The sequence below is a fragment of the Ochotona curzoniae genome, unplaced genomic scaffold (genome assembly GCF_017591425.1).
Source record: "Ochotona curzoniae isolate NIBS_2020 unplaced genomic scaffold, NIBS_Ocur_1.0 contig_883, whole genome shotgun sequence".
Taxonomy (NCBI): domain Eukaryota; kingdom Metazoa; phylum Chordata; class Mammalia; order Lagomorpha; family Ochotonidae; genus Ochotona; species Ochotona curzoniae.
The window spans coordinates 70,687,825-70,714,568 of NW_024466599.1; the positions used below are offsets into that span (position 1 = coordinate 70,687,825).

At 47.5% G+C, this 26,744-nt stretch overlaps 1 protein-coding gene across 1 annotated transcript in view; it reads right to left on the reverse strand.

Annotated features, from left to right (window-relative positions):
* Positions 1–20,455, reverse strand: part of AFF3 (AF4/FMR2 family member 3) — a 511,596-nt gene extending 491,141 nt beyond the window's left edge. The window contains exon 1 of the mRNA XM_040993806.1: positions 20,316–20,455. Within this exon, the coding sequence (XP_040849740.1) occupies positions 20,316–20,368 (53 nt within the window). The 5' untranslated portion in view covers positions 20,369–20,455. The remainder of the gene's footprint in view (positions 1–20,315) is intronic.
* Positions 20,456–26,744: the final 6,289 nt, after the last annotated feature.

Sequence of the window (26,744 nt, forward strand, 5' to 3'; positions counted from 1 at the left end):
AAACAGATCACTTCTGGGCTCCTGGCACCCAACCAGAGTCCATCAAAAAGTCCTCGATACTGCCACAGCAAGAAAAAGTGCACTGCCATCAGCTCGGATACAGCTGCTGTATGATAAATGTAAATACTGTATAACCTAGGGCTACGTCCCAGTTCTGAAACGAACAGGGGAGGTTATGGGGTCACGAATTTATCACTTAATAGTGGCACCGTGGATAACTCAAATCACAATGGCTACCTGATTCTCCTTGGAATACAGAGTGATACGTATTTTTACAAAATGGCTCTTAGGATAATGCATTTGAATTCCTAAGTTCTGGTCCCTTTTGTTGTCACATAAGATAAGTGTATTCTTCCTGTACTAGCTGTGCCCGCCATAAGATGGTCCACATTAAACAGCTTTTTTGCCGTGGAGGTGAACACAAGTCACCAGACATGCAGAGGTCCCTGAGAAGTGTCGGGGACAGAAGGCATACTGGCTGTGAGGTTTCCACAGCCTGCAGCAGGTGGATGCTCCAATTTGTGCCCTGCAAGCCTCCTGCTGGCATAAGCAGGCAAGAAGGGATGCACAAGCCCACAGACTGGCTGCGCCAGTGCACCCACTGACCCTCTGCAGCTGGAACCACACACCAAGGAACATGGTTTGGATGGTTCTCAGAGTCGGCCCCAGCCTCGCTCAGCGTGGGACCATGTAGACAGCCCCATGAAGGCAGTGTTCTCCCTTAATCTGGGAACCAGGTGGCCTCCATAATGAACTCCTGGGCCCCACTGTAACTTCTGGGTGAAGCCTAGAGAGTTCTGTAGCCACATGCCAAATGCTGCCTTTCCCAGGATCCCATCAGCCAGAGTATAGGCCCAATTCAAGTCTATTTTTTTTTTTAAGCAAAATATGCGTTCTCACAGATTTAACTATCCCAACTACCAACTGGTGATGCCTTTGGGCCTAGACAGGACAGAAACAAGCTAAGAAAATATTTAACAAAAGCTCACAGTAACTGTTTTTTTCCTCATTTATTCAATAAACACCCAATGACCACCAAGATACTAAGTCCTATGTCGGGTTGAGTAAAGATGACAACGATTACAACAACAACAACAAGGGATGTGCTCTGGCCTGGCAGTCAGGCTGCTGGTTGGAGTATCTGCATCTAAATTTATGCGCCTGGGTTTACATTCCTGGTTTGGTCCAGTATCAGGTTGCTGCATACCACCCAGGAGGCAGAGGGAACAGCTTAGTAAGCTGGGTGTCTGCCATCCACATGAGAAACTTCCTCTCCTTCATTTCTCAAAAGGTAGTTTAAAAAATGAGGAAATACATATCACATGCTATGTGCAGGTATGCTGTGAAACACTTTCCACATATAAGAAAACCTCAAAAGGCATGTGGAAAGCAGGATTAAAATCTATTATTTATTCTGATGTGAAAGTTTTCAATCCATCCAGGTTTTTTTTCATAATATACATTTTCCAGGAATTTTATGAAGATCCTGTGTACACACGGATTTCAAAATGTTTGGCACCGAAATAAACTTACCTTTCATTTCCACATTTCCAGCCTGGGAGGTAGGTATTATGCTTTACCACAGCTCATAATTGGCAAAATGGTTACCCATTTCTAGCAAGTGATGGAGTGGGGGATTAGAGCTCTGATTTATGCTCATTACCATATGTTTCCTGCAGCTAACTCACACACCAGGGAGAAATGTTAGCAGTACCAAGAAATACTGCTTGTGTTGACAGTTTGACAGTGAAATGAACACAACGACATACACTATACACAACTATATTTATACATAAATATAAAATGGGTCTTTCACAAAGGGAAATTCGGTGGATGCCTTATATACAGTGGATAAATTGCAAAGGAATCTGTATAAATACTAACCAATTTAATGCATCTGAATATCTGCAGTCCCATAAAAATGAGTCACCTTCTTCAATAAGACAAATTTCTGTAAATTTATACATATTAAATATTTTCATTTGTTGTCCATTGTACACCTGTTATCAGATACATTTATTAGCACCTTGCACGTCAATTACTTTATTACCAAGAAGTACAGTAGCTGCAAACAAAATTATTCACCTAAAAACAATTAGGGGAAGATACTGAAGATACTAACCATGATACTGAAAGAAAACTACAAAAAAAAAAAATCACAAATATGATGAATCAGGATTGCAGAGTTACTTATAATGCAATTTTAAAACTCTTAAATCTGCATTTCATTGTGTAACAGGTTAATCTTCTGTCTGCAAGTGCCAGTATCCCATATGGGTGCCAGTTCATGTCCCAGCTGCTCCACTTGTGATCCCATTCTCTGCTTATGGCCTGGGAAAGCAGTAGAGGATGGCCCAAGGCCTTGGGACCCTGCACCCATGTAGGAAACCCAGAAGCTCCGGGCTCCCATCTTTGGATCAGCTCAGCTCTGGGCATCGTGCCCACCTGGGGAGTGGACCAGTGCATGGGAGACCTTGCTGTCTCTCCTCCTCTCTACAAAAATCTGCCTTTCAAATAAAAATTTATTTTGAAAAAATTCATTTAAAAAGTCAAAATGACCCTCTGGGTGTTTTGAACAAAAATACTACTATAATCTTTATAGCTTTTTCCAAAGCCAAATACAAATCCCAGACAGTCCTCTTCCATCCACAACTGTCAGTCACAAGGTAGAAAATGTTCTCATCACCTTGACTGTTCCAGGTCCCAATTCCATGCTCTCACTCCACTGCTCCCTCTCCCCAAAGACCTTGGTCCACCACAATCTTATTCATCCTTTATATAATACACGCTTCCTCCATGAGGCTCTTTGCTTTTCTTTCACTGAGCTCCCTGTAGTCTAAACTCCAAAACTAGCTTGAGGCTGCTAGCCTTTTTCAAATCCAGCAAGCCGATGGTGAGCATTCCGTACCCTCCAATACCTCCCAGAATCCCTGCATCCCTGGTGGGTTCTGGAAAGCGGTTAGAGCTGAGAATCCCTAAACTCACCCTAAGAAACTAGCATCTAGTCACAGGTGTCAGTTTCCTCTGCTTGAAGAAAGGTCCCTTTTTCAGAGATGTCTGCAAATTCAGGCTCCTCCGGTGTTGAAAAGATTGCAGTTTCTTTCCAACCAAACTTCATGTCTCTTCACAGCCACAGCCACAGCCACACATTCCTTCCGTGTTCTCCAGATGATGCTTCCTACACCGTGGGAGCTCAATGAACTCGGAGCTGTGGTTGTCTGCCTGGTCACTGCCAACCAAGCCACCACTATGTTGCACTGACCTGGTGCGCAGATGCTGGGATAGAGTCACCCCCAAAACACTCAGGCAGAGGCTCCACACTGTCAGCCTCGCATAGACTGTGCTCAGGAAGCTGTGGAAATCAAACTCTCTCGAACCCTAGGTTACCCAGAGAGCACAGGTTCGGCCTCTGTCTACTGGCTAAGGAGACCAGATGATTACTACCTGGTTCAAGAATTACAAGGCACATTGTTGTGCCGCTAGACAACCTCCCTCTCTAACAGAACCTAATGCAGAGAAGGACATGACAATGGCTCTTTTCACTGGAAAAATAATGGAATAAGCCAAGCAAGGATACAAGCCCAGGCAATAGATCACATGGGCTTACATCTATTACCAAGTTCATGCTACTGCCAGGAAACATGGCTAGTTGTTCTTTGTTAGTGTTCAATGTCTGAAAACACCAGAAAGTTAAGATGTTCAGAAACAGGGAACCAGCACTCCTTTACCTTTCAAGGGGACTTGATGGTTCGAATCATTTTCAAGTATTAAGCCCTTTAAACACCTCACAACCTCTCTCGGAGTTGGGCTAGATGTGTGTCATCTGCATTTCACAGATGATAAAACAAAGCTTTGGAGAAATCAAGAACCGTCCCAATAGCGGAGGTGTAACCGGACCTGGGCACTTTGTAGCCAGTGGGTGACCCTTGTGTGAGGGGGTCCTACACTGGGGGAACATGTGCTTTCTTGGCCACGGTGGCAAAGGTCTGCATTGGTTCTGGCTCGTTCTAGCATCTGGTTTTGAAAGGACTGAAGCAGGGCTGTGGGGCTTCCTTCCAGAGGCCATGTCACTGCCAGCTGTATAACACTTTAGCCTTTTACCTGGTTTAGTGGACCACTGAGGGCATTTAAATGTGTGATCCCATGCTTAAATAATTCACAAACTTCCACAAATAATTGAACTTCCTATCATATAACATATTATGAACATATTCCCTTGCCTTGTTTTTTCTTGTTTATCACAAACTTCTTGAAGTACCTACAAACTTACATATGTAAGAGGAAGTTCTAAGAAGGTTACAGTCCTTCCTTTTGGCATCCAGTTTTTCAGGAACTTCAAACGACAAAAAAAAAATAAAAAACAAGGAAAAGTCCATTTTGAAAAAAGGGAAGTCACTTAACACAATACTAGCAAGACGTTTCCATCAACATTCAAGGATTACCACACTACAGCTCCGAGAGCTAATCCAGGAAAGCAAGGTTGGTTCAATCTAATCTGTCAAGACGGTAAACCCCACTGGCAGAAGAAAGCACAGAATCCATGCACTCATTGTAACAAGCAGAGAAAGCCTTTGGCTACAGCTGACACTTTTCCTTGGTAAAAGCACTCAAACTAGGAATAGAAGAGAAAATCCTCACATTCATAAAGAGCTATGAAAATCCTAGAGAAAATCTCATTTTTTTAAAAGATTTATTTTTATTGGAAAATGAAATTTACAGAGAGGAGAGACAGAAAAATCTTGTATCCACTGGTTCACTCCCAAAGCGGCTGCAATGGCCAGAGCTGAGTCAATCCAAAGCCATGAGCCAGGAGCTTCTTCTGAGTCTTCCACTTGGGTGTAGGATCCCAAGGCTTTGTGCTGTCCTTGACTTTCCCAGGACACAAGCAGGGAGCTGGATGGGAAGTGGAACAGCCTGGACATGAACTGGCACCCACATGGGTGCCTACAAGGTGAGAACTGTAGCCACTTGGCTACTGCGTGGGGCCCAAAAAATCTCATTTTAATAGTAAGTGACTGTCATCTTTCCCCCTAAGATCAGGAATAAATCAGGAGGCTGTCTACTCTCATCACTATCATTCAGAGATCTGACCAACCAAGTAAGCAAGAAAAACAAGCAAAAGGCAACTGGAAGACTAGCCAATGGCATTAACTTATATGTAAGAGCTTAAGAAATGGAACACACACACACACACATCCCTCATAGGACCAATGTACTCAGCACACATACAAAGATAATTTGTAGGATACAAGATTAATACACACAAAATCTGAAATTATCAATGATCCAAGAACACATTCCACATTTGCTCTTTTAATTTCATAAATTTCAGCACAAGAGGCAAAATTCAGATTTGACTTGAGCTTTTTAAACTGGTTATGTTATTTGATTAAGAGAAACTGCACACAGCTTCAGAAAATGTGAAGGAAAAGATCCTTCCGTTTACACAGCCCATAAGGTTAAGTGAGGAGAATTAGAAAAGATTTTGAAGCCAGGAAAGATCTTCTGCTAGGCCCATTAAAACACAGCTAATCCATTCACATTTTAATTCTCTTCTAATGGGTTTTCTTCAAAGTTACAATCAGTTCAAAATATTGCCTCTTGATGCTCATAGAAACCGGGAAGTAATGACTGCATTTTCACTTATTTTGTTTATGTTTTTACTTTGTTGCAACCTTGCAGAGATTTTAAACCCCATTAAGGACTTTACAATATTGTTGTGGACTATTTCCTTCTCCAATTTCATTAGAATTAACATAGAAATAGTATTTCTTTTCCAATAATACCAAGCATACTTCTAGGTAATAGAAACTCAACATGCATAGAAAGGAAAATTGTTCTTTTTTTTGCAAAGTTCTCTTCATCAAGCACTTGATACTGATTTGTCAGAGCCAAGTGAATTCAGCTTAGGAATCAGGATATGGATGGGCACAGAATATTCTCCGCATGGTGAAGGTAGAGTGTTAACAGATGAAAACTTTCAGAAACCATCCCCTTAATATTTTACACCTACCACACATGATAACTCTGGCTCTCTGGCGGGCAATGTTTCACTAACTTGTTTCACCAATTCTCTATTCTGCTACAAAAACTCACAAGTCAGTCAGTCCTGTAAGAAGGAAATGATGGGTCAAAAAGCAAGGATCCTCTGCAACAAGAGAACTCTCAGACCAGTTCCCTAAGTGTCTTTTCCCATTTTCTTGTTTTCCTTTAATTTATAAAGAGCAGCAAAAAACATACACTGCTTAACAGCAAACCAGACCTGAGACCTGATGGTCATGGGAGTTCAAGCGCCCCTGCTGGTGGCCATGTGACCTGCAGTCCTGCTTTGTAAAAGGAGCTGGGACTAACCCAGCCAACACCACACCCAGCAGAACCTCCAGTCTCCCCTCCACCCAGAGAACGTGTTCTAAAAATGAGGCTCTCGGGCCCTAGAATGAAGACACTTGAGCAGAGCCAACTCCCCCAACCACGTGACAGGAACCAGAGTTCTGGGGTCGCTCACCAGACAAAGGCCGATGTTGTAACATTTCTTCTATCTGTTGGCTGGCAAACCTCCAGGGATCTCATTTTCCTCTTCCATCTGAATGACTCCTGATTTGCCAAAACCAAGCAATCTGATGTGACACTATCTTACCTTCTGCATCAACAATGAATGCAGAGAAGATTGAAAACCCAAATCAACAGAAGAGGAAATCCTCATTTCTCCCATCTACTGACATGCTAACACCTGAACACCATCTCAGGGCGCCATGATCCCATTAAGAACCTGAGGCCATCCTTAGCCCAGAGACTGTCAGCAAGCACGTGGGGTTAGACCAAAGAGATCAGGTAAGGAATAGACATCCTCCTTCTAGAAGAGCAAAAGGCCTCTCAGTGCCAGCAGAAAAGCATCCTAGAAATGATGTCATGTGAGCCGTCCAAAGTCACCAGTGCTGAAGTTCACCTCAACTAAACAGCTGATTCAATGACGCAATACAATGATGGCAAGAGCAATTTTCAAGCTGTACATTTCAGCTCTATTGAATTAAAATATGCATCTGTAAAAACAGATTTTACTCTCATAAAATGCACCAAGTTTATTTATTAGCACTGACAAGCATGAAGTCACAAGCAAAAATTCCTGCTCTAAGAAATGATGAAAAAATTTTCTAGATCTGTCTGCAGTTATCATTCAATAAGCACAAGCCCAGATCTAAGAAAAAAGTTATCAAATAAAAAAAAACTGAAATGGTAAGTCTTATAAATATTTCTAGACAAAGGGATCTGACCACTAAATAAAATTTGTAACAAAAAAAATTTAGTAACCATGAGAAGAACAGCAGGTAATAAACTTATCACTCCTGAGGCCCTGCACTGTGCCAAGCTAGGCCATGTACTATTTCGTTTAATCCTGGTCACACATCGGTGACAATGTTAACTCCATTTTCTACATGAAGAAACAAACCTAGGCCCAGAGAGGCTGTTCCTGCTGAAGATAGCGCAACCAGCAGTGTGTGCCTGGCCAAGTGCGTAGGCTGACATATCCCACATTGGAGAGCCTAGATTCTCTCTTAAGATTTATTTTTTTTCATTGGAAAGGGAAGTTTACAGAAAGAGAAGGAGAGACATAAAGATCTTCCATCCGCTGTTTCACTTCCCAAATGGCCACAACAGCCATACTCGGCCCATCCAAGGCCAGGAGCTTCTTCTGGGTCTCTCGCATGGGTACAGGGGCCCAAGGAACTGGAGCAATCTTCTGTTCCTTTTCCTGGCCATTGGCAGAGAGCTGTATTGGAAGTGGAGCAGCCTGAACTCAAACTGGTGCCCATATGGGATCCTGGCAGTGTAGATGGCAGCTTAGCCTGATATGCCACAGCGCTGGCCCTCATGGGCTCAATTTTATCCCACGTTCCAGCTCCTGGGGTTTCTGTCACTCAAAGCAGACTGGATCACACTGTGGGCTCTCAGCTTTGGTCCCGGTTGCTGAGGGGATTTGGAAGACAGTAGATGGGCAGGCTGCCCTCATATATCCCATCTCTGCCTCTCCTTCCTAGCTCAAATTAAAAAAAAAAAAAAAAAAAAAAAAAAAAAAAAAAAGACATCTAGGAAACGGCCTGCAGAATTTGAATCCGCTGTCGGCTGGCTCAGTACCATCTTCTCTCCCAATTATCAAATGGTACCATCCTGGAATTTGGCCAGCCAAGGGGATTCTAAAACCACATTCGATTTTAATTTGCCTTCCTCTCCACGACTTTGAAGGAAGACATTTAGCTATTTTTGTCATCTGTTTCAGTATGTCACAATCCCTTCAGCCAAGAATCTCCTCATTTCACTTAAATATCTCAGAGCATAAGCCATGGAAGCAACGCTGTGTTTCTGAACTGGAGTCACACAGCATGAAGCAATGATCTGACTTCATGGGGAATGCAAGAAAACACTGCAGAGTGATCTACACTGGGGTGGGGACTACCGCGTGCGCCATCTCAAAAGACATGCACAAGGTGGCTGGTCTAAGTTTGCTGCTAAAACATCACTGTTATAAATAAAGTTATATTTAGGTGTGATGGAAGATGTGGCCAGCTGTGGTGAACAGTTGCTATCATTTTCCTCATCCATAAAACTTGTCAAATGGGTAGTTTTATGAGTTTACAAATGATTAAGGAAAAATATATAGACAGTGTATTTTTATGCATTTTAAGCACTGCAAAACAAGCAGTACCTAAAGGGACAATGGATTACAGAAGCTTATTAAATTAGAATCCAACTGGTCCACAGACAGACACTTGGAGCCAGTACACTTCATGCTTCATTCTAACTTGAAGAGTCCAAGAGAGGGACTGACATTACAGCACAAGAGGTTAAGCCACCGACCGCATCAGCATCCCCTAATGGGAGTCCGTTAGAATCCTGGCTGCTCCACTTCAGATCCAGCTCCCTGCTAAACAGTGGAAGATGGATCAAGTACTTGGGCCCCTGCCACTCACACACATTCAAGACCCTGAAGCAGTTCCAGGCTCCTGGCTTCAGCTTGGTCCAACCCCAGCCAAAGAAGCCTTTAGAGAATGAACCAGCAGATGAAAAGATCTCTCCCTTGTTTCTTTCTAACCTTTCCTTTCAAATAAAAATCTTTAAAAAGTACAAATTTCAAGACTATTTCACACGCACATACACACACACATACATACATACATCATTGCATCAGCTGGACACCACTTGTACACTTATCTCCCAAATTTTAACAGCAAATGGCACCCCAGAACTCATGCCCTTCAATTCAGTCTGTCATAGCTATCAGAGAACTGAGCCACATAGCATGCATCATTGCCATGTTAGCTATGGGACCCTGGACACATTCCTTGGCACTTTTGTTGGCTTCTCTAGAAAATGAGAAACAACAAAAAGAAGCTCAGAGGGCACAGAGATGAAACGAGATCACAGGGTACCCAGACAGGGCTCAGCACTGGGCAGCACCATGGATAACAAAGCACAGGACCACTCTGGGAGCAAGCAGCCTTCCCAGACACACTGCCCTCACACGTCAGAGCAGCCAGCTGTGCTCCCGACTATCAGGATTTCGCGGATGGAAGCAATTTTTTTAAAATCTGCTCAAAACAGTTCGCAATTAGACAAGTTCACTAATTCTTCCTGGCAATATAACCTCACCCAATTATTTCCGAATCAAAATTCCTTACAAAACAGTCTAATTAAATTACAGTGAGTATGACAAGAGATTTATGCTAAAGTGGCTTGCGCAGGCTTTTCTCTGATTAAGTCATTTATTCAAAAATAACTATGAAGCACCTATTAGTTCCATTTCACAGTCTAACCCATACCATCTTCATCTCTACAGCCTACAGACATCAACCCAAAGAGAAATCACCCAGTGACCAGGGTGTGTGCAGCTTCGGCCCTCCCCTCTGCTCTAAGCCATGTTCTTTTCTCCACTAGTACCTGATCCACCAGCTTTCTCCAGCAACTCTCTCATCCTTTCCCTCAAGAGTACCTATGTGCACACTCCTACACAGGCTCCCACCTGTCCAGCTTCCAGCCCCAGGCTTTCTCATCCTCTCCTCACTCTGCTCGGATCTCGGATCTCGTCTAGTTTCCTGGCTTGCAGCTATACCTCGACTACTCAAGTTTTTTATCTCTGTCCAATGCTGCTTCTTCAATATCAGGATCACACATCACACTAAAGCAGTTCTACCCACAGTGTGTATAATGCATTTAATCACAACCCATTCTAACACGACTCTGTCTTGGGCTCCAACTTATGCCCTGGCAGCTGTTAGTGAATGATGCCCAGACATGCCTGGACCTGACCTCTGTCACCAATAACCTGGGCCAGACAACCCAGGAAAGGCCAAATGCTTCATCCTAGACAGGCTGGAGCTGCAGGAGTGTATCACATGAATCCACTAACCAAGAAGCTGGAATCTTCCCTGGTTTCCATTTCTGCAGAGGCCACAGTCCATTTCCTTAGAGTAACAGCTCATCTATTTGTTGCCAGGATCTCTACCCCTACACCTGGCCTTCAGGTGAGGCCTGATTCTACCCCAGCCATGGAACAGAAGGGACTAGAAAGAATGTTTCAGAAAATGGAAAGACAGACTAGGAAGGCCTGCAATAAAAGTTCTACCTGCCCAGGCCCCAGGGCCCAGGAGATCTGTCTGCAGAGTCTAAGACACAAGCCACCTGCTTCTCAGCCTCGGGGCAGTCCTTTAGCACCAGTGGCATCTTGCGGCTCAGCAATTGCCACAGAAATGACACTTGCCTATGGCTGGGAGGAATGGGTACAAGCAGGGCCTTGGCTAACAAGCCATCATCTTCCCAGGACAGTAAGGAGTCCTGAGCCCAGGAGCTGAAAGACACAACTGCAGGTCAGAATCGAGCTGATCATGGTTAGTTGCTTCCAATGTTAAGGAATTCTTGAGTTTTCTACTCCGCACTGGTATAGCAAACCTGAACCTTTTTTTTTTTCCTAGGGTTGTTCAAATCACCTATCTTGTTGTTTGTGCAATATATTAGGAGCCAATAAGCTGTGGGTTCTCCAACGGGAAAGAAAATGGATTAATTCAATGATACCAGCACAAACCAAAGCAATAATCAAACACTGGCCAAGCTTACAGTGGGCTTAGCTTACCCCCTGGCTTGAGCACTACAGATTAGCCCTGTCCTCTCCCAAGCACGAAGGTACGCACATTATAAGTTACATGGAAGTCAGATGCTCATCAGATGGTGTCATGTACCACAGGTACAAAGCAGCATCATGGTCCCTAGGAGCCTTGGCCCCAAACAACGCTAAATGCTACTGCAAGCACCACTTCCAGCAGCTCACACACCTCCTAGGGTCCCAGGATTAAACCTGGCCCTGCTAGTCCTGAAAAGCCAGCCTTTCGTTTCCAAACTTGGAATACTCACAGTGGTCTAAGATCTGTCTGGCTCCATTTTGTAACAACCTTCTCAGCTTGTGTCAGAGAACAGAAACGCGTAGGTGTGCCTCTGCACACCCTCACGAAGCAAACAAAACCACAGACTCCCAATCTCCACAGCACATACAAAGTCAGCTGCACCAGATTTCCTCACGTTGGTCCTAGATGCATAGTCCTCTAATGAAACAGAACTGAAAATTACACACGGAAACTGCAGCAAAGCTGGACCACCTAACAGGCTCAGGGTATTCGGTGTCGACGGCTGGGCGGGACAGTCCCCCACGCAGGTGTCTCAGACCTGCCACTGCTCCACTTAGAGGAATGGTTGTGGTTTCTCCTGGGACACTAACAGAGTGGCCATCTGCAACTCACGTCAGTCATTTATACTCTCACTCCTCGAACCCGACCTGCCAAGCACAACTTCTCTGTGGTCTGAACTTCAGGCACCCCCAGGAGGAACTGGGGCAGTCCCCACAAACCCAAACAAGACCCATCACTCCTGATGCAGCCCAATGACTCATGGGCACTGGAAAGCTGTAAAAAGTAATTGGCCCATAGCTTACAGATTGCGTTTGCTTAGGTTCCCATGATTTTTTCCTTCTGTGCCCCCACCAGGATACAATTACCACTCCCTCACTCAAGAGTATATTAGAAAAACCTCACACAAAAACAAGTATCCACATGTGACCTTCTGGCTTTCTGAAATTCAATGTCATCAAAGAGAGAGGAGAACACACTATTTTGCAAGGGTACCTTTTCAAAAAAATTCTTTTGTATCCAGTTAAAAGTTAGGTCTGTGGAGCAGCACCACATGTCACCTGGGAGCTGGTTAGACACACACCATCAGGGCCCTTCACCAGTTCCTTTAAATTACAAGGTGTATTTTAACAGGATCCCAAAGGTTTGGGGACACACACTAAATTCAGAGAAGCACCCCCTGGGTGACAGTGAAGTCTTCTGACCCCGCAGTCTCAGCCTGCCCTTCTGCTGAAACCACTCTTCATGAAAAACAAACATATCCTTACAACAGGAAAATGCAAACAGTATTTCCCCAGTGTTAGTTATTTAAAAAGGGTTAGAGTTCTAGTTCTAGTTCATATGATATTACAATACTATATATATGCGCAGCTAATTCCTACACCCTGGTTCTTTACTGTGAGCTGAAAACACCAAATGGAACCAGGCATCTTAGGAGGTTTATTCCAGAGGGGCAGGAACAGGGGAAGGAGAAGAGGAAGGAGGTAGGGAGGCCAGAAGGAGGAGAGAGAGAGCAAAGAGAGCGCTGCACCTGGGGGCCTTTTTGTCTGCCAGTTGTGTGGGGTGGGGATTGGGAGGGATTGAGGGCAGGCCCCAGGGGATTGGTACCTGCAGGTGAATACCTAAGGATGACTGGTCAATGGGTGGGGTTGGGGAAGGGGCTGCAAGATTGGGGGTGGGATTCTCAGGTGGAATGCCAGGTTACATCTGATTGGTGGATGGCTGGACTGGAGTGAATTTCGTGAGCTGTGAGGAAGAAGAAATGGCACCGGGTCCAGGGTGCGATATTCGAATAACTCCTTACACCCAGACATGGCAACGATCCACAACAATGATTTTTGCTATCAAAACTGCCAGGTAATTAATTAACATCTCAATGAACACTGACCAAAAATTTGCTCTGTTGCTTCCTAACTCGGGTAAACCCAACAGGTACTACGAGAAAAATCTACCAGACTCACATTATGGGTCTCAAGGGGATTTTTGAAAACTAATTTCCTGTCCATGAAAACAAACAAGAAAAAAAAAAAAAAGAGGAGGGGGTAGAAACAGCACACTCTAAACCTAGTTGCAGTGTTGGTGTGCTCTCCAAATTACAGTTATTTTTGTTAACAAAGAGCCTCCTGGGGAAAAAATTACCTGGAGAAGTGTAAGCACCCTTGAGGCCTTTCTCTGGGTGGGAGAGCAAACCACCCAGAGAGGTAATTCACACGTGAATACCATTAACGAGTTGTGCAGCTCAGCCTCCTGCTCCCCTGTGAGGCCCAGGACAACACAATCCTCAAGCTGGAAGATCCTAGGAGGAGACCTGTGGCTGCTGGTCCACCTTCCCAGGAAGCTGCCTCCACAGGGTTGGGAAATCTCCCTCTTGTAGACAATCCCCAACCCAATTCCAGCAAGGAGCATTCACTACCGCCAGCCTGGTACCCTCAGGCTCAGCCCCTGGGAGGCAAAGGAAACACCTTCAGACAAATAAGGGCCTCCTTCACCCCCACCCTAGCTCTTCCCTTCCTCAGCTGACCTCCCATAGTGTCTTGGATACTGCGCTGTCCCCTGTCCCCTGGTGCAGCTGTGCGTGTTGTTTCTGGTGCAACTAAAGTAGGATTAGCCTGACATAATTTAATGAGACCCACAGTGCCAAATGAAGTCATTTGATGTAATGGCTGCTACTACAATACATTCTCTGAAACATCAAAGATTATGTAATGGTTCACATATCTACATATGCTGGCGGCGCAGCCCTCGGTAAGGGCATATTTGTCTGCTGGACTGTGAACACAACCAAGAAAAACCACCAGCAAACACCCCCATCCACTCCAAAATGCCCCCAGGGATGCGACTTGCACAGCAGGGATTGCTGAACCTGACCCAGCCTGGCCTTTTCCTATCCATCCCTTCTTTAGCTAAAAGGAGAGTTTTTTTTTTTTTTTCCTGGAAGCAAAGGGTATAAAAGTAGGATGTTTGGCATGCATGCAGCAATTGACACTTTTATTACCTAACATCTCAACCTTACGAGGTAGGTCTGTGAAAGTGCTGTCATTTTGTAAGTGATTAAACCAGGAGGGAGAATAGGAGAATAGGAAATGAGAAAAGTCTCAAGCTACCCAGGGCCAAAGAGAAAGCAAGGCTGGGGGCCAGCCAAATTCAGAAACCTCCACGAAGTTCCCAAGACAAAACGGAACGGCCAACACTGAAAATAAGTTTTACAGATTTCATTTTGAAATAAACACGAAAACATTATCTTACCATTAAATGAGATTAAAATGGTCTTGGACAGCCTTGATTTGCCCACCAAGACTTTGTCCTCAGAGTACAAGTTAAACAGGCAAATCTAGTCCAGGTTAAAAACCCCACCCACACACACACAAAACAATCTTTCCATTCCTATCAAATTAATTTTTTTCTGAAGTTGATTATTATCTTAACCTGTATTAAGCCAAAGAGCCGCATTGAAGTGGCTAAAGTGTCACTGATTACACCCACTGTGGTTCACAGCGACATGCTCTCAAAATAGACTGCTGGCATTTTATAATACTCCTACATTTTCACAGCAGAGAATCTAGAACACAGAAAGGAACTGGTTCCCCACCACAAACGCTCACAATACTTGTGCTTCACCACGATCCCAGGACAGTTGATTGAAACCCATCTGCCCATCCTCCCCAGTATCCTCATGGCACCCCAGCTGAGCCTGCACCCTCAACAAACAGTCCCCCCCCACCTTTCTCTAAACAAACCCCTAAACAAAGCCAGGAGTTGGCACTACTCACCAGTGGATGCCACGCCCCCTTCCTATCTCCTCCATGCTGGGCACTGGCCCCTTCACCACAGCAGCCCACACTCCTGAGCCCAGAACGCCAGGCCTTTAAGAAACAACCCCAAGCTGTGCACCTGCTGAGGCCTTCTGCACTCTGGTGGGCGTGCTCTGAGGCTTTCGACCAATAAGAGCCTGCTGCAGCCAACCACAAGGCCAACCTGGCCCAAGAGAGTACGCAGCATCCAACCAGTTACTCCCAACCAGCACACCTGAGGCTCAACGCACCTGAGGGTTCCCTGGGCCCTTTCTTTGCCTTTCAATAGGCTGATCTGACTCAAAAGGACTGAAAGAGAAGGCACGGGGGAGAGCATGTTTGCTTTACTGGAGCTGGGGGATCGAAGTGCCTGAAGACCACCTTCAGGGACTTGCGGGGTTTTCTGATACTGTGAAGACCGTGGGAAGCCAAGGCCTGAGTGTGGCCACCGGTGGTTGATCGAAAGACAACAAATGCATCCCTGGGAAGTCTTCTTCCAGAGCCTAATTGCCAGCGGCTGCAAGGGGAGCACGATGTGTTCCCACTCTGCTTTAGCTAACAGTGCTATCTTCCCCAACAAGCTCCACACTTAACTCTTCCCATATTCGCAGCCGCAGTCTGCCCTCCACCTCCATCTTCCTCTATCATTTCTCGTTCCTAAACTGCACTTCCGTGGGATCCATTTCCCACACCGCCATGCCAAGGGAGCTTCTCCCCCAACCAGAGTTGCCTGTGCAGCTCCTTGCAACCGACAGAGCTGGTTTTTTGTTTGTCTGTTTGTTTGTATTGTTGCTTTAGTGCTGATTCTCTTGCATTCCCACTCTCCCCTGTATCCCCTGACAGTACAGACTTGGAAACTGCAGGTTTTAATGAAAATGATAAGAAAAAAAAAAAGAGAGAGAGACTGAAAAGTCTCCATGTGCATCCCACACAGCAAGAATACAGGTTCTCTCCTGTTCAGTTCTGCAAACACCTGTGCGCAGCGGTGAGGGGCTATAATCGTACAACGGTAGATATTTGTTTCCATGTATGGTGACCTAAAACCACTTTTTGAAAGGCACTACCCTACAGTTACACCTAAACCAATGATGGGAAGCTCCTTTTTGAACCGTCTCAGAGGTTCCAGTTTGGAAGCACACACTTTGCCATGCCACGGAACAGCAGATGTAGCACCCAGACTCGCACAAAGCTAGGGAGAGGGAGCGTGGCAGCGACGAGCTGAACACTCACTGCACACTTCTGTGCTATGACTCCAACGTGCTGGTCGGTAGGGAAGATGGCACACACATCTGACGAAGCTCCTTATGGAAAACTTTTCTCATTCGCTGAAACCACCTCATGAATATACCATTCTGCAGCTGTGAGATACATGGTATAGGTAACTCCGCTGCGATTCACAATAAAACACTCCTGTGGACACCAGGAGACTTTTGTTACAGTTCTTTCCTTGTTCTAGATGACTCCACATCCTCTCAAGGCCCTCTCCACTGTCTTCAAAAACCCCATCATTGAAGGCCACCTTTTCCACAGAAGCTCTTGTGTTAACTCAAATCTTCCTCTCTCCCTCCACCTTGCACTCCAGTTCCAAGTACAGTCTCTCTTCCGAACCACCAGTGTTGAAATTGTCCTTTTTTTTCGACATACCTGTCTCTCCCATACTGGCTCATCATTTGCACAACCCATGTTTCACTTACCTCTGTATCCCCTATAGCAACCAGCCCATGTTGCACTTAAGAGATGATCAATAAAGATTGTGGAGTGAGTACATGAAAGCAACAGTTAGCCTGTTAAGAAGGACCCTCATTATTTTAAAAGCCTTGAGGAATGATTTGTGTGTTTCAGCAGCTGAGCAAAAGCCAGTGGAACACAGGAAGAAGGTGAGGAGGCAGTGGGGGAAGACAGCGGAGACGCCACTCCTCCACACACCTGCCAGCATCTGGGCACTCAAACTCAACTCTTCAGGACTTGACCCCATCTTGGGAATCTGTGGAAGGAACTGAGGACAGAATGGCAGTGTTTGCTTCATTCCAAGTCCCCCACCTTCAAGTCCAATCACAAGAGCGAAGCAGAAGTAGCGGCAGACATAAGGACCACCTATAGCCACTGCAAGGTTCCTGAAAAGGGGAAAGTTGAACTAGCAATCCAGAAAACTCCGGTTCAAAAGACCTACCTTGATAAACAAGGATGATTCTGAGTGGCACAAGACAGAGGCGGTAGCTCCTGAATTAGACATGACCTACAATAAGGCACTGTTGATGTCTGAATGGATTATGCTGGGCAGTACCAAACTTCTCCCGTCATACTGTCCCTGCTCAGTTCACAACATCTTCCATAACCCTCAGAGTGGCCAAGTTCAAAGCCACAGTCGCAACTAACAAAACTGCAATTTGTTTTTATTGGAAAACAGCACCTGCCAAATAGCAAAAGCTGTTAAGATTGAAAAGGAGATTCTCTCCTACCATTAATTTGTGCCTCCTTCTCACTCCTCCAAAGAAAAGTGATTCTTTATGATAAGTTACAGGAAGCAATTTTCCACTGTCTTCACTGAAAATGTGTATCCAATCCATAAGGTAAAACATCAGGAAACCAGCCTAAAGCTCGGTCTGTGTTTTCCAGTCTTTGATGGAAAGCCAATACATTGAGGGCTCCGACTCTCCTTTCCTTGATAACTTCCACTCCGTCAAAATTTTCATGGCTTCCCTTGCAAACCGGGAGACATTTTCAGCATCTGAGAAAGCTGATGGGCTCTGAAGCCACAGAGATAGGGCTTTAATGTGAGTTCCAGATCCCGACATGTTTCGCTAGCTCCCAATCCTCAATTACTCCATCTGTAAAATGGGACTAATGACAACAGCCTTGCTTCATACGGCTGCTGAGGTGACTGTATAGGTGAATACATGCAACGGACAAACAACGGGGCCTGGTGACCAACAAGTGCTCTGAAAATGTTTTATTTTTAAAATCTGTTGTTGCTGTTTTGCAGTCCAATAAAATCTAACAGTTCAAGCCTTATTTCCCACCACACCCCCCACTGAATAAGACTGCTAGCATTTAGTACATCTAGGACTGCTAGGAGATTCCAATGAGAAAGAAGTACATAAGAAAATACTAGATACACTGAAAATAGCAAATATCAGTTATCTGGGCTTAAAGTAAACCATAAGCTTAACAAGTTAAGTCCATCACACAACTGTGTGGGAAAATACCAGCCAAGTATTCAACAACTGAGAAAACACCTGACCAATACAACATGACTGCGTACCGCAGGAGTCTGCCTACCAGGAACTTGACACAGACACTTGTAAGCTTCTGTAAAATGCAAACTTTGCACTTGCAAATCCATCAAGCCAACCTATCCTTCCTCAAGGCAATCAAGAAAGTGGGCCTGCTTTCACAAACCAAAAAACTGATGGGAAGATGCAAACCTCACAGCAAGCACGGCTACTTCTCTACAAATGCTTCATATCTTTACTCTGTTCAAAAATAATACACATACTGCACCTAATATAAATTTCAAAGTAACTCAATAAATATTTATTCTGTGACAGTGTCCCAGTCATTCAGCCAGGGGAACTAAGGGGGAGGCGGGAGGAAAGTGGAAGCCAGGCCCCGGGGAAGGTAGAACCCGCACCAATGGCTAACAGTCTCTAGATGTCACTTGTAAAAGCCATGAGGGGGTACAATCTGAGTCAGCAGGCAGACACGCAGCAGGGGGAAAAAAAATACAACAGAATGTGAGTTCTTCCCTTTGATGGTGAACCTGCCTTTTCAAAACACACACACACACAAACTCCTTTTTCAAAGTACAGTTTCAGCCTGGAAATGTACTGAACTGGTGCCAGAAACCAACACCGGTGAATATAAACCTGTAAAATAACAGGTATCTGTAAATGAAAGACTGAAATAACCCCAGGCACAGCAACAGGGTAATTAGCAACTTTTATAGAGTAATAACATGTTTCATATTCTTCCTACACCAGCTCTTTGAAGTTTCCAACATAATATATACAAGTTTTATGGCATCAGACCCATCCTCGTGTGTTTTATAGGCACCAGCATTATGCAGACCAAGCTGCACTCAACTCATCACAGGGTCTTAAAAAAAAAAAAAAGGCTTGATAAGGCGCTAGCCTTGAGTCCAGTTTATTTTGTTACACCTGTCTTTTGGAGAATAATTCACTGGAAATCTAAATCACGGATAGCATACACATACCACATATCATCAATAGGAGCCATAAATCATAAAGCAAGTTAGCGCTTAAGCTGCGCGTTGCATATTCATGTGCACACCACTTGCAATCCTAGACACATGTGAACTCTACCGAATTAAAAAAAAAAATCAGTTCTGCAACAAGCCATTACCAGAGGCAGAACAGAGTGCAGTTAATATGCTTGTTCCAGCATATGTTCATCCCCCTAAATATTAAACATAACACAAGTTCCTCCAGGAATATGCAGGTGGGAATCCAACCACCCGAACAGGGCTGGTGGGGAGCACTGAGGAGACAGGGGAGTGAGGGTGGGAAGGTGGGGGCATGAGAGGGACACCGAAGCAGCCCACGGAATAACTGAAGACCCGCAACTGGAAGGAAACTGCATCTAGCTGCTCCCCCACGTGCATCTCCCCGCACGTACGGGGCCCGGGGGCTGCGAGCACGGCATAAAAGGACCCCCAGGGCGCGTGTGGACTAAGGTCAGGAGGAGGGGGTGCCACTGTGCAGAGGTGCGAAGCAAGGCGCCAGGTTGTTCTGAGAAGCCCCAAGGAAAGGTTGCGCCTTGGCCAAGGCCTTCATAATTCCTGCACCCGGAAACCCTCACTCTGTGCCCCGCGTGCCCACTTTCCCATCTGGGATGGGAGTGGGTAGGACAGACAGAAAGGATGACCCGGCGCCGGCGGGGACGAAGCTGGAGCATCCCTCTAAGAGCACACTTTGCAAGCGGCACCAACTCCAGGGTGTCTGGGGTGTGCGCACCCCCGGAGAAGGGCGAGGTGGCGCGACTGAAGAGAAAGGAACGCCGAGGGGCTGTGGGCCGAGGGGTGGGTCTCCAAGCATTTAGTGACACGTTCTGTAAAACGCCTCTTTCCGCTCTCCACGGCTGCGCTCTGCTCCCCACATCCCCGGCCCCGGGACTGGAACTGGCAGCACCGAGGGGAGGGGGCGGGAGAGAGGTGGGAGAGGAAGACGGAGAGGCAGCCAGCCGCGCACGCAGCGGGAGAAGGCAGGCAGGAGCCGGCGAGGCGGGCGTCCCCGGCCCACCCCACCCCCAACGGCGGCGGCCCCTCGCAGCACCCCCGGCCCAGGTGAGGGCGCGCGGACTGCAGCGGCCGCCCCAAGCGGCCGGCACGGGGACTCACCACAGCGACTCGAGGTCCCATTCCTGGAGCAGGGCTAAGTCGAAGCTGTCCATGGTGGGAGGTGTCAGTGCCGCCGTCGCTCCTGCCGCCGCCGCCGCCGCTGCCGCTGCCGCCGCCGCCGCCGAGGTTCGGGCCGCCGGCGCGCTGCAACGAAAGGCGCCGCTCAAGGTGCATCCCGAGCCGGCCGCCGCCCGCCCCCACCCGGACTCGCCAACATCCCAGACCCTCCCCGCTTGCCCGGTGCTTCCCCTCACCGCCACCGGCTCCCTCCTCAGCCCTAGACTCCCGGGCCGGCCGACGGCGGCAGCGGCCAGCGCACTCACCCGCTCGCCGGCTCGCGCGCAGGCACACTCACGAGAGACAGAGAGAGAGAGAGCGGCGAGCTCGCCTCGCCGCCGTCGCCACCGCCCCCTCCCCGGCGCTGCGCCCGCCCCTCCTCCCCTCCCTCGCGGCGGCCCGGCCCGCTGCAGCCGCCGCCGCCGCCGCCGCGGTGCCGTGCGCCCGCCTGCCCGCCCGCCCGCCTTTCTCCTCCGGGAGGCGCGTGTGCGCGGGCGAGGCCGAGGCGCGCGCGCGCCGTGAGCCCCGCGCCGCGCCCGCCCCGCGCGCCCCTGCGCGGCTCCTCGGGGTCCCGTGGCGCTCGCAGGCCGCGCCGAGGGATCGGCCCTTTCGGCCTGGAGACCCCCGCGGCCCCGCCTGACCCTCGGCGCCCCCACGGGGTGTCCCGGGCTGACCTGGGGGCGCGAGCGCCAGGCAGGGGATGGGGGGGAAGCTGAGCCGCTCCGGCCTGCGCATCCCTGCGCCTCTCGCCCTCGGCCGGCCCCACCCGGTCCTGTCCCTCGGGCTGCACGCACTTCTCTTGCGGCCCAGAATCCGCTTGACCCAGTCAGGAGTTGAGACGGACGGGCGGCACTCAGGCTGCAGATGCCCGGGTGGGCGCCGGGCGATGACCGGGCCGCCTGCCTGAGGCGCGGCGGGAGTTAAGTGTGCAGCCCCGCGGCAGCGCCGTGCACAATTCGTTTGCCAGGTCTGGAGTCAGTAAGTTAAGGGGAGGATAAAGGGGAAGCGCTGCGCAGGGAAACCTCCTCCAGAATGACCTGCTTCTGAGCTGGCGCTAGCCTGCTGCGGAGGTGTCCCTCGGATTCCCCCTCCCATCTCCCAGCCAGTGGACCCCCTAGAACCCACTTGCCTGCTCCTAGTTCCCTACAGAGCAGGGGGCGAGGCCCCTGCGAACTTCCTGCCCCATCTCTGGTGAGGTAGAGTGACCGGTTGTCCTCCGGAGGGATGACATGAGGTCCCTCCTTGGGACCCCGCAGAAATCAAGTACTTTTGTTGTGTGACCTTCCTGCTTTTCAAGAATTGTTCAAAAACAGTCCCGCGTCACGGATTTTGCGCAGCTCCACCAAAAGGGAGGGCCACCACTCTGCCGTGTCCTCCCTGCCTCCCGAGCAGGGGGAAACCCTGCTTGCGCAGCCGGGTGACCCTCGCGTCCCTCTGGGGCCAGCGCTCCAGGAGCCTGGCTCCCGATAGGACTCTGGGAGAGAAGAGCCGCTCAAGGATCCGCCTCCTCACCAGAGGTCCCACACCCCACGCCACGTTCCCTGCTGAGAGGAAGGCCTTTCCAATCCTTGCCCTCTTTGTTTCTTTTCTGGACAAGAACCGGAGCCTCCAGAAATTTAGACATTGGGGAAAAATTACGGGACACCCCCCCCCCCCCAGCCACCACTTTTCACCCTCCCTCCTCTTGATTGAGAATAAACAGACTGTAGACGCAAGTAGAGAAACCTGGAGGCCAGTGAGAATTCTAGCCTATTTGAGACTGGGTTACAAAATGCTTGTTCCCTTCCCTCTCCTTCGCTTCCCCAGCCCGGAATTATTCCCTCTGCCTTTATTAGCATCCAGAACCAGTGCGCAAAAACACTACAGGAAGGCAGAATCAACATCTGCACAGTTTGAAACATCACAATTGTTATTTTTTTTTAACAAGCTGACAACTCCCAGCCCTTAAAGACCTCCATCAGGAATGGAAGATATTAACAAGGCTACAAAAGAACAAAGAGACGATGAATAGAGGAGAAAGAACACAGGTGTGAAGGGCTGGCTGCCTGAACCCCAGTCCACAGCTTCTTGGGAAAGGAGCAAGAGGTGGGGGGCGGGGCTGAACAGTCTTCCTGCTGTCTCCTTAGCATCGGCCTTGTTGGAAATGTTTGCTCTGGCATGGGTGAGATGAAGACATCCCTCGGAGACAGCATTCCCGGGAACAAAGGCTGGGGGGTGGAGAGTGGAAAAGAGAGGGAGAGGAAGGGCCCCTCTCTGGAAGAACTGCAAGTTCCAAGGGCTGAAGGCAAAGCGAAACGTGTCCTCTTCCTGTTCCCCTGCTCCTGGGCCGCAGCTGGAAAGCCTCTGCAGGAAGGAGACCTCCCACCCCTACCCGGGGCCTGGCTGGCCTTCCTTCCCCACCGCGTATGTTTATATACGACTAACAAACAGAACACGTGGGGGAGGCTGAAGATAAATAGGGGAGACAAGACTACTGGAGGAGGGTGCTCAGCAAAGTCCTTCTCTACAAAGCACCATCACGTGGTACTGGACAGACTCAGAGTCCACACTCTTTGAGTGTGCCTGAGCCAAAAGCCATCGCACTGCGGGTATTTAAAATGCTCTGTAGCAATAGCTGTCATTTCTGCTTAGGGCCTTCGGACTTTTATTTCCAGTGTCTAATTGTACAGTGTCCACTTGGAGAGTGGGGCTTCTGAAGAAACATCAGAGTCATAGATTTCATGTTTTTTTTTTTAAACTGAATTGTCATAGAAATAAATGCTAGTTTCTACAAGAAAAATATAGACTGGTTAATGAGAGCCTTGGTGGGGAGGATCTTCTCATTATTTTTCTGGTTTATGAAGATGTTCCCATTGTCCTCTAGTCCCTCAGGACACGAATCAAACCAGGCACTTAATCTAGTTGTCAAAATTTTAAATCCTTAATACAGAGCATTTAAAAAGCTTGACTTTCTGGGATTAGAAGGCCAGAACTACATGAGAAGCTTTTTTTTTTTTTTTTTTTGGTGGTGGGCGAATAGGCTGGAAAAAAATAAGAGATTTCTTCATCTGCAAGACCTGGCATCCCATATAGGCTTCAGTCATGTCCCAGCTGCTCCACGTTCCTTTCAGCTCCTTGTTTATGGCCTGGGAAAGCAATAGAGGATGGCCCAAGGCTTGAGGCTGCACCTGTGTGAGAGACCCACAGGAAGATCTTGGCTTCACATTGGTTCAGCTTTGGTCATTGCAGCCTCTTGAGAAGTGAACCAGTGGATGAAAGATATTTCTGTCTCTCCTCTTCATAAAACTGCCTTTCCAATAAAAATAAAATCTTAATAAAATAGGACCAAGGATTGATTAAATTGAAATAGAAATTTCATGTGCTATTTCTCTGTAAAGCTATTACAATTTTTGGGCATCCCATAAGCCTTATGACCTGTGGGTTTGTTTGTCTTGTATGTGTATATGTGTGTGTGTTAGCTGTGGTTGGGTTTTTTATTTTTTTCCTGCCTAGATCAATGTAAGTAATATCCCCCAGAGCCACATCAAGCCAAGCAGTTCAGGGCTGGCAGCTGTGGGACAGGAGTGGCTTGGCATACTAGGGTAGAATTGTTGGTTTGTTGAGGCTGACTCTCTGAAAAGAAGGGACTAAGAGATGAATGCTGCTCTCTCTGAGGTCAGGCATATGCATATCCTAGCAGAGGTCCCATCATACCCTGCTGATCTAGAACTGGACCCTCCCCCCAGGCCCACCAGTGAATTCATAGCCTCTCCCTAAATAAGAGTGGAGAGGAGAAAAACCTTGCACAGTTTCATGACAACCATGTGCTAATGTCAAGACACAGCTGCAACTCAGAGGTCACCCTAGTGACCAGGTGGGATTTGTACTCTCTGGTCCCCTAAAAAAAAAAAATAGGTCATATCCAAAGCCAGCTCTTTAGGAAGTCTTACTACTAAAGGTGATGGAGCTCACCACCCCCTAGCCCCTGGTCCATCCCCTCCAGCACTATTTGTCACAACATCTGTTCCAGCAAAGCCATAGCTATATTTCTTGGCTTGCTTTTCTTTCCAGAGGCTGCTTGGGCATTGCTAACTCTCTGGAGACTGCCGGAGAAACCCTCTAGGCTTTTGACTTGCACATCACATGCTAAAACATGAGGCTCACAACAGGGAGAGGTCTAAAGACACTACGGATACAAGAGACAGAGCTCTAGTGTTTCCAGACCTTTGCCTATCCCCATAGGCATGTCACAGTGGTGCTAGCCTGGGCTCCAAGATGCCTTTCTAGTCTGTGTGTTCTTTCATCATTCACCGGGTCCTGAGCAGATGGTGCGACTGTGCTGGCTGTCATCACTCCTCCTATGTTTCCATGGAAACATAGGGCAGAGGGACCATCTCCGCCTTGGGCTCTCTGACAGTATCCTCTGGCAGAGAACTTTGGCTCCCCGGCCTCTCCCTTCCTGCCCCTAGACCATTGCCACTGTCCTGGAGAGTTAGAAAAAGATCTGGGGGGCTCCAGCAAGAGACAGGGTCAGGACAGAGATCAGCTAAGGACACACTGAGCACATAATGGTTGTGAACTGTCTTGAAAAAGGAAGGAGGATTGGATGGTTGAGATGCATTGGCAATGGCAGCATTTTGGGACATCTGCCCCTTCCACTAGCTTTCATCATGATTGACAATTGCCCAGATGTCCAGAGAGATGCGTGGAAGGTTTTGTGTGGCCGATCAGGCAACAGATAGTTGTGGAGTTGTAAATACATTGACTGAGGTTTGGTGCTTGGCTCACATTCCAGCCCTGGGAATGCGTCTTTCTGTAGAAACAGCCAGGTCTCCCCTAAGGAATGCAACTTTCTCCAAGTTTCCAACATCCTCCTGCCTACATCATTCACTTCTACAGCCCCTAAGACATTAATTAGATTCAGAAGTCCCTGAAAACAGTACAGCTCAGCGGGGTCAGAGGGCACGCAGGGCAGAGAAAGGCAAAGGGAAAATGACCCCTGGGAGAGGGGAAGGAAGTGGGGGGAAATTGTTCATGCCCTTCAAGTACTAAACAAGACAAAGGTGATTTTGAAATCAGATCAACTTCTATCACATGGTTTAGAGAATTAACATGTTGCCAAATGGAGTCACTGAAAAAAAAAAAAAAAAGAAAGAAAAAGAAAATTCCACTGAGCCTAAGAATTCCATGCATCCATATTATTTAAGTTAGTTGGTTCTTAGCTGGAAAACAGACTGGTGGTGGGTAAAGCCTGCCACATTCTGCAAAGAAAAAAGTGAAACAACTGCACTGATGAAAATACTGAGGACAGAAACTCAGGAGAGGCATGTTCTAGCATAAGTCGTGCATTTACTGCCATGCTGATGACCACTGGGGGGGGGGGGGATAGTCCCATTGTCTCATGAGAGGAGAGGATTCGTACCATTAGCAAAAGCCAAGTGTCCTGACTTGAGAACTTCACATCCCCACAAGCTCTCTGTGCTTCTGCCAGATGTGTCCCGGCTACCTGAACAAGAACCTGGTGAAGATGGGGTGATGAATAACCACCCAAACCAGGCTCTCCTGCTTGCATTCCAAGTGGGTGCTCTTCTGAGAACCGATTGCATTTAGTCCTCCCGGAAGTATGTGGCCATGGCTCTTATCCTGCAGGTGAATCCAAAAAGGAATAGGTAGGTGTACCCTTCTAAAGTACAGTAGATTAGGGTTCAGATCTGGCGGCCTTGCTGTTGCCTCCAACCTCCCAAAACATTTGCCTTGATTTCCTGTAGTTTTGGAGCCTTCCTATGCTCACCAGCCCTTAAGGGAGGCATTTTACACTGGCTCTGAAGGGTGCCATGCTCTCTGTGTGAGCGGTCTTGTTCCAGGATTTGCCCCTACGGCTCTGTCGTAACCACAGCTGGAGCAAGGCTCCCTGTCTCCCTAGACCACTATGTCTTCCTCTGCAACCCAGAGGATTGGATGGGTTGTTCTTCATTTCTGTCAGTTTTTGTTTCTGACAGTCCTCAAGCATCAGGGTTTTGTTTCCCGTTGTTCTTCCTGAGCAGAGCCAGACAGGAATCCCTGGAGTCTGTCAGGAGAGTCATAAACCTTCTCTTGTTTGAAGGCAAGACCTCCTGTTTGGCTTAAACAACCTTCAAGGTAGTGATCTCTCCCCAGCAGCACACAGTAAGCACAAGAGACTTGTGTGAAAGAAGCAAAACCTAGGGAGCTGGGCTCTTCGGTCTGTGGCACCCGAGAAGGTGCCAGCACACAGCCCCAGGAAGATGCTGAAGGTGTAAGTGGAACATCCTTAGATCCCAACCCCAAAATAGACATTCTATCTTTAATGAGTTAAAACTTAAGGGCAGTAGGATAGGATTAGCAGTTAGCCTGGTAGTGTGGATATCTGTGTCC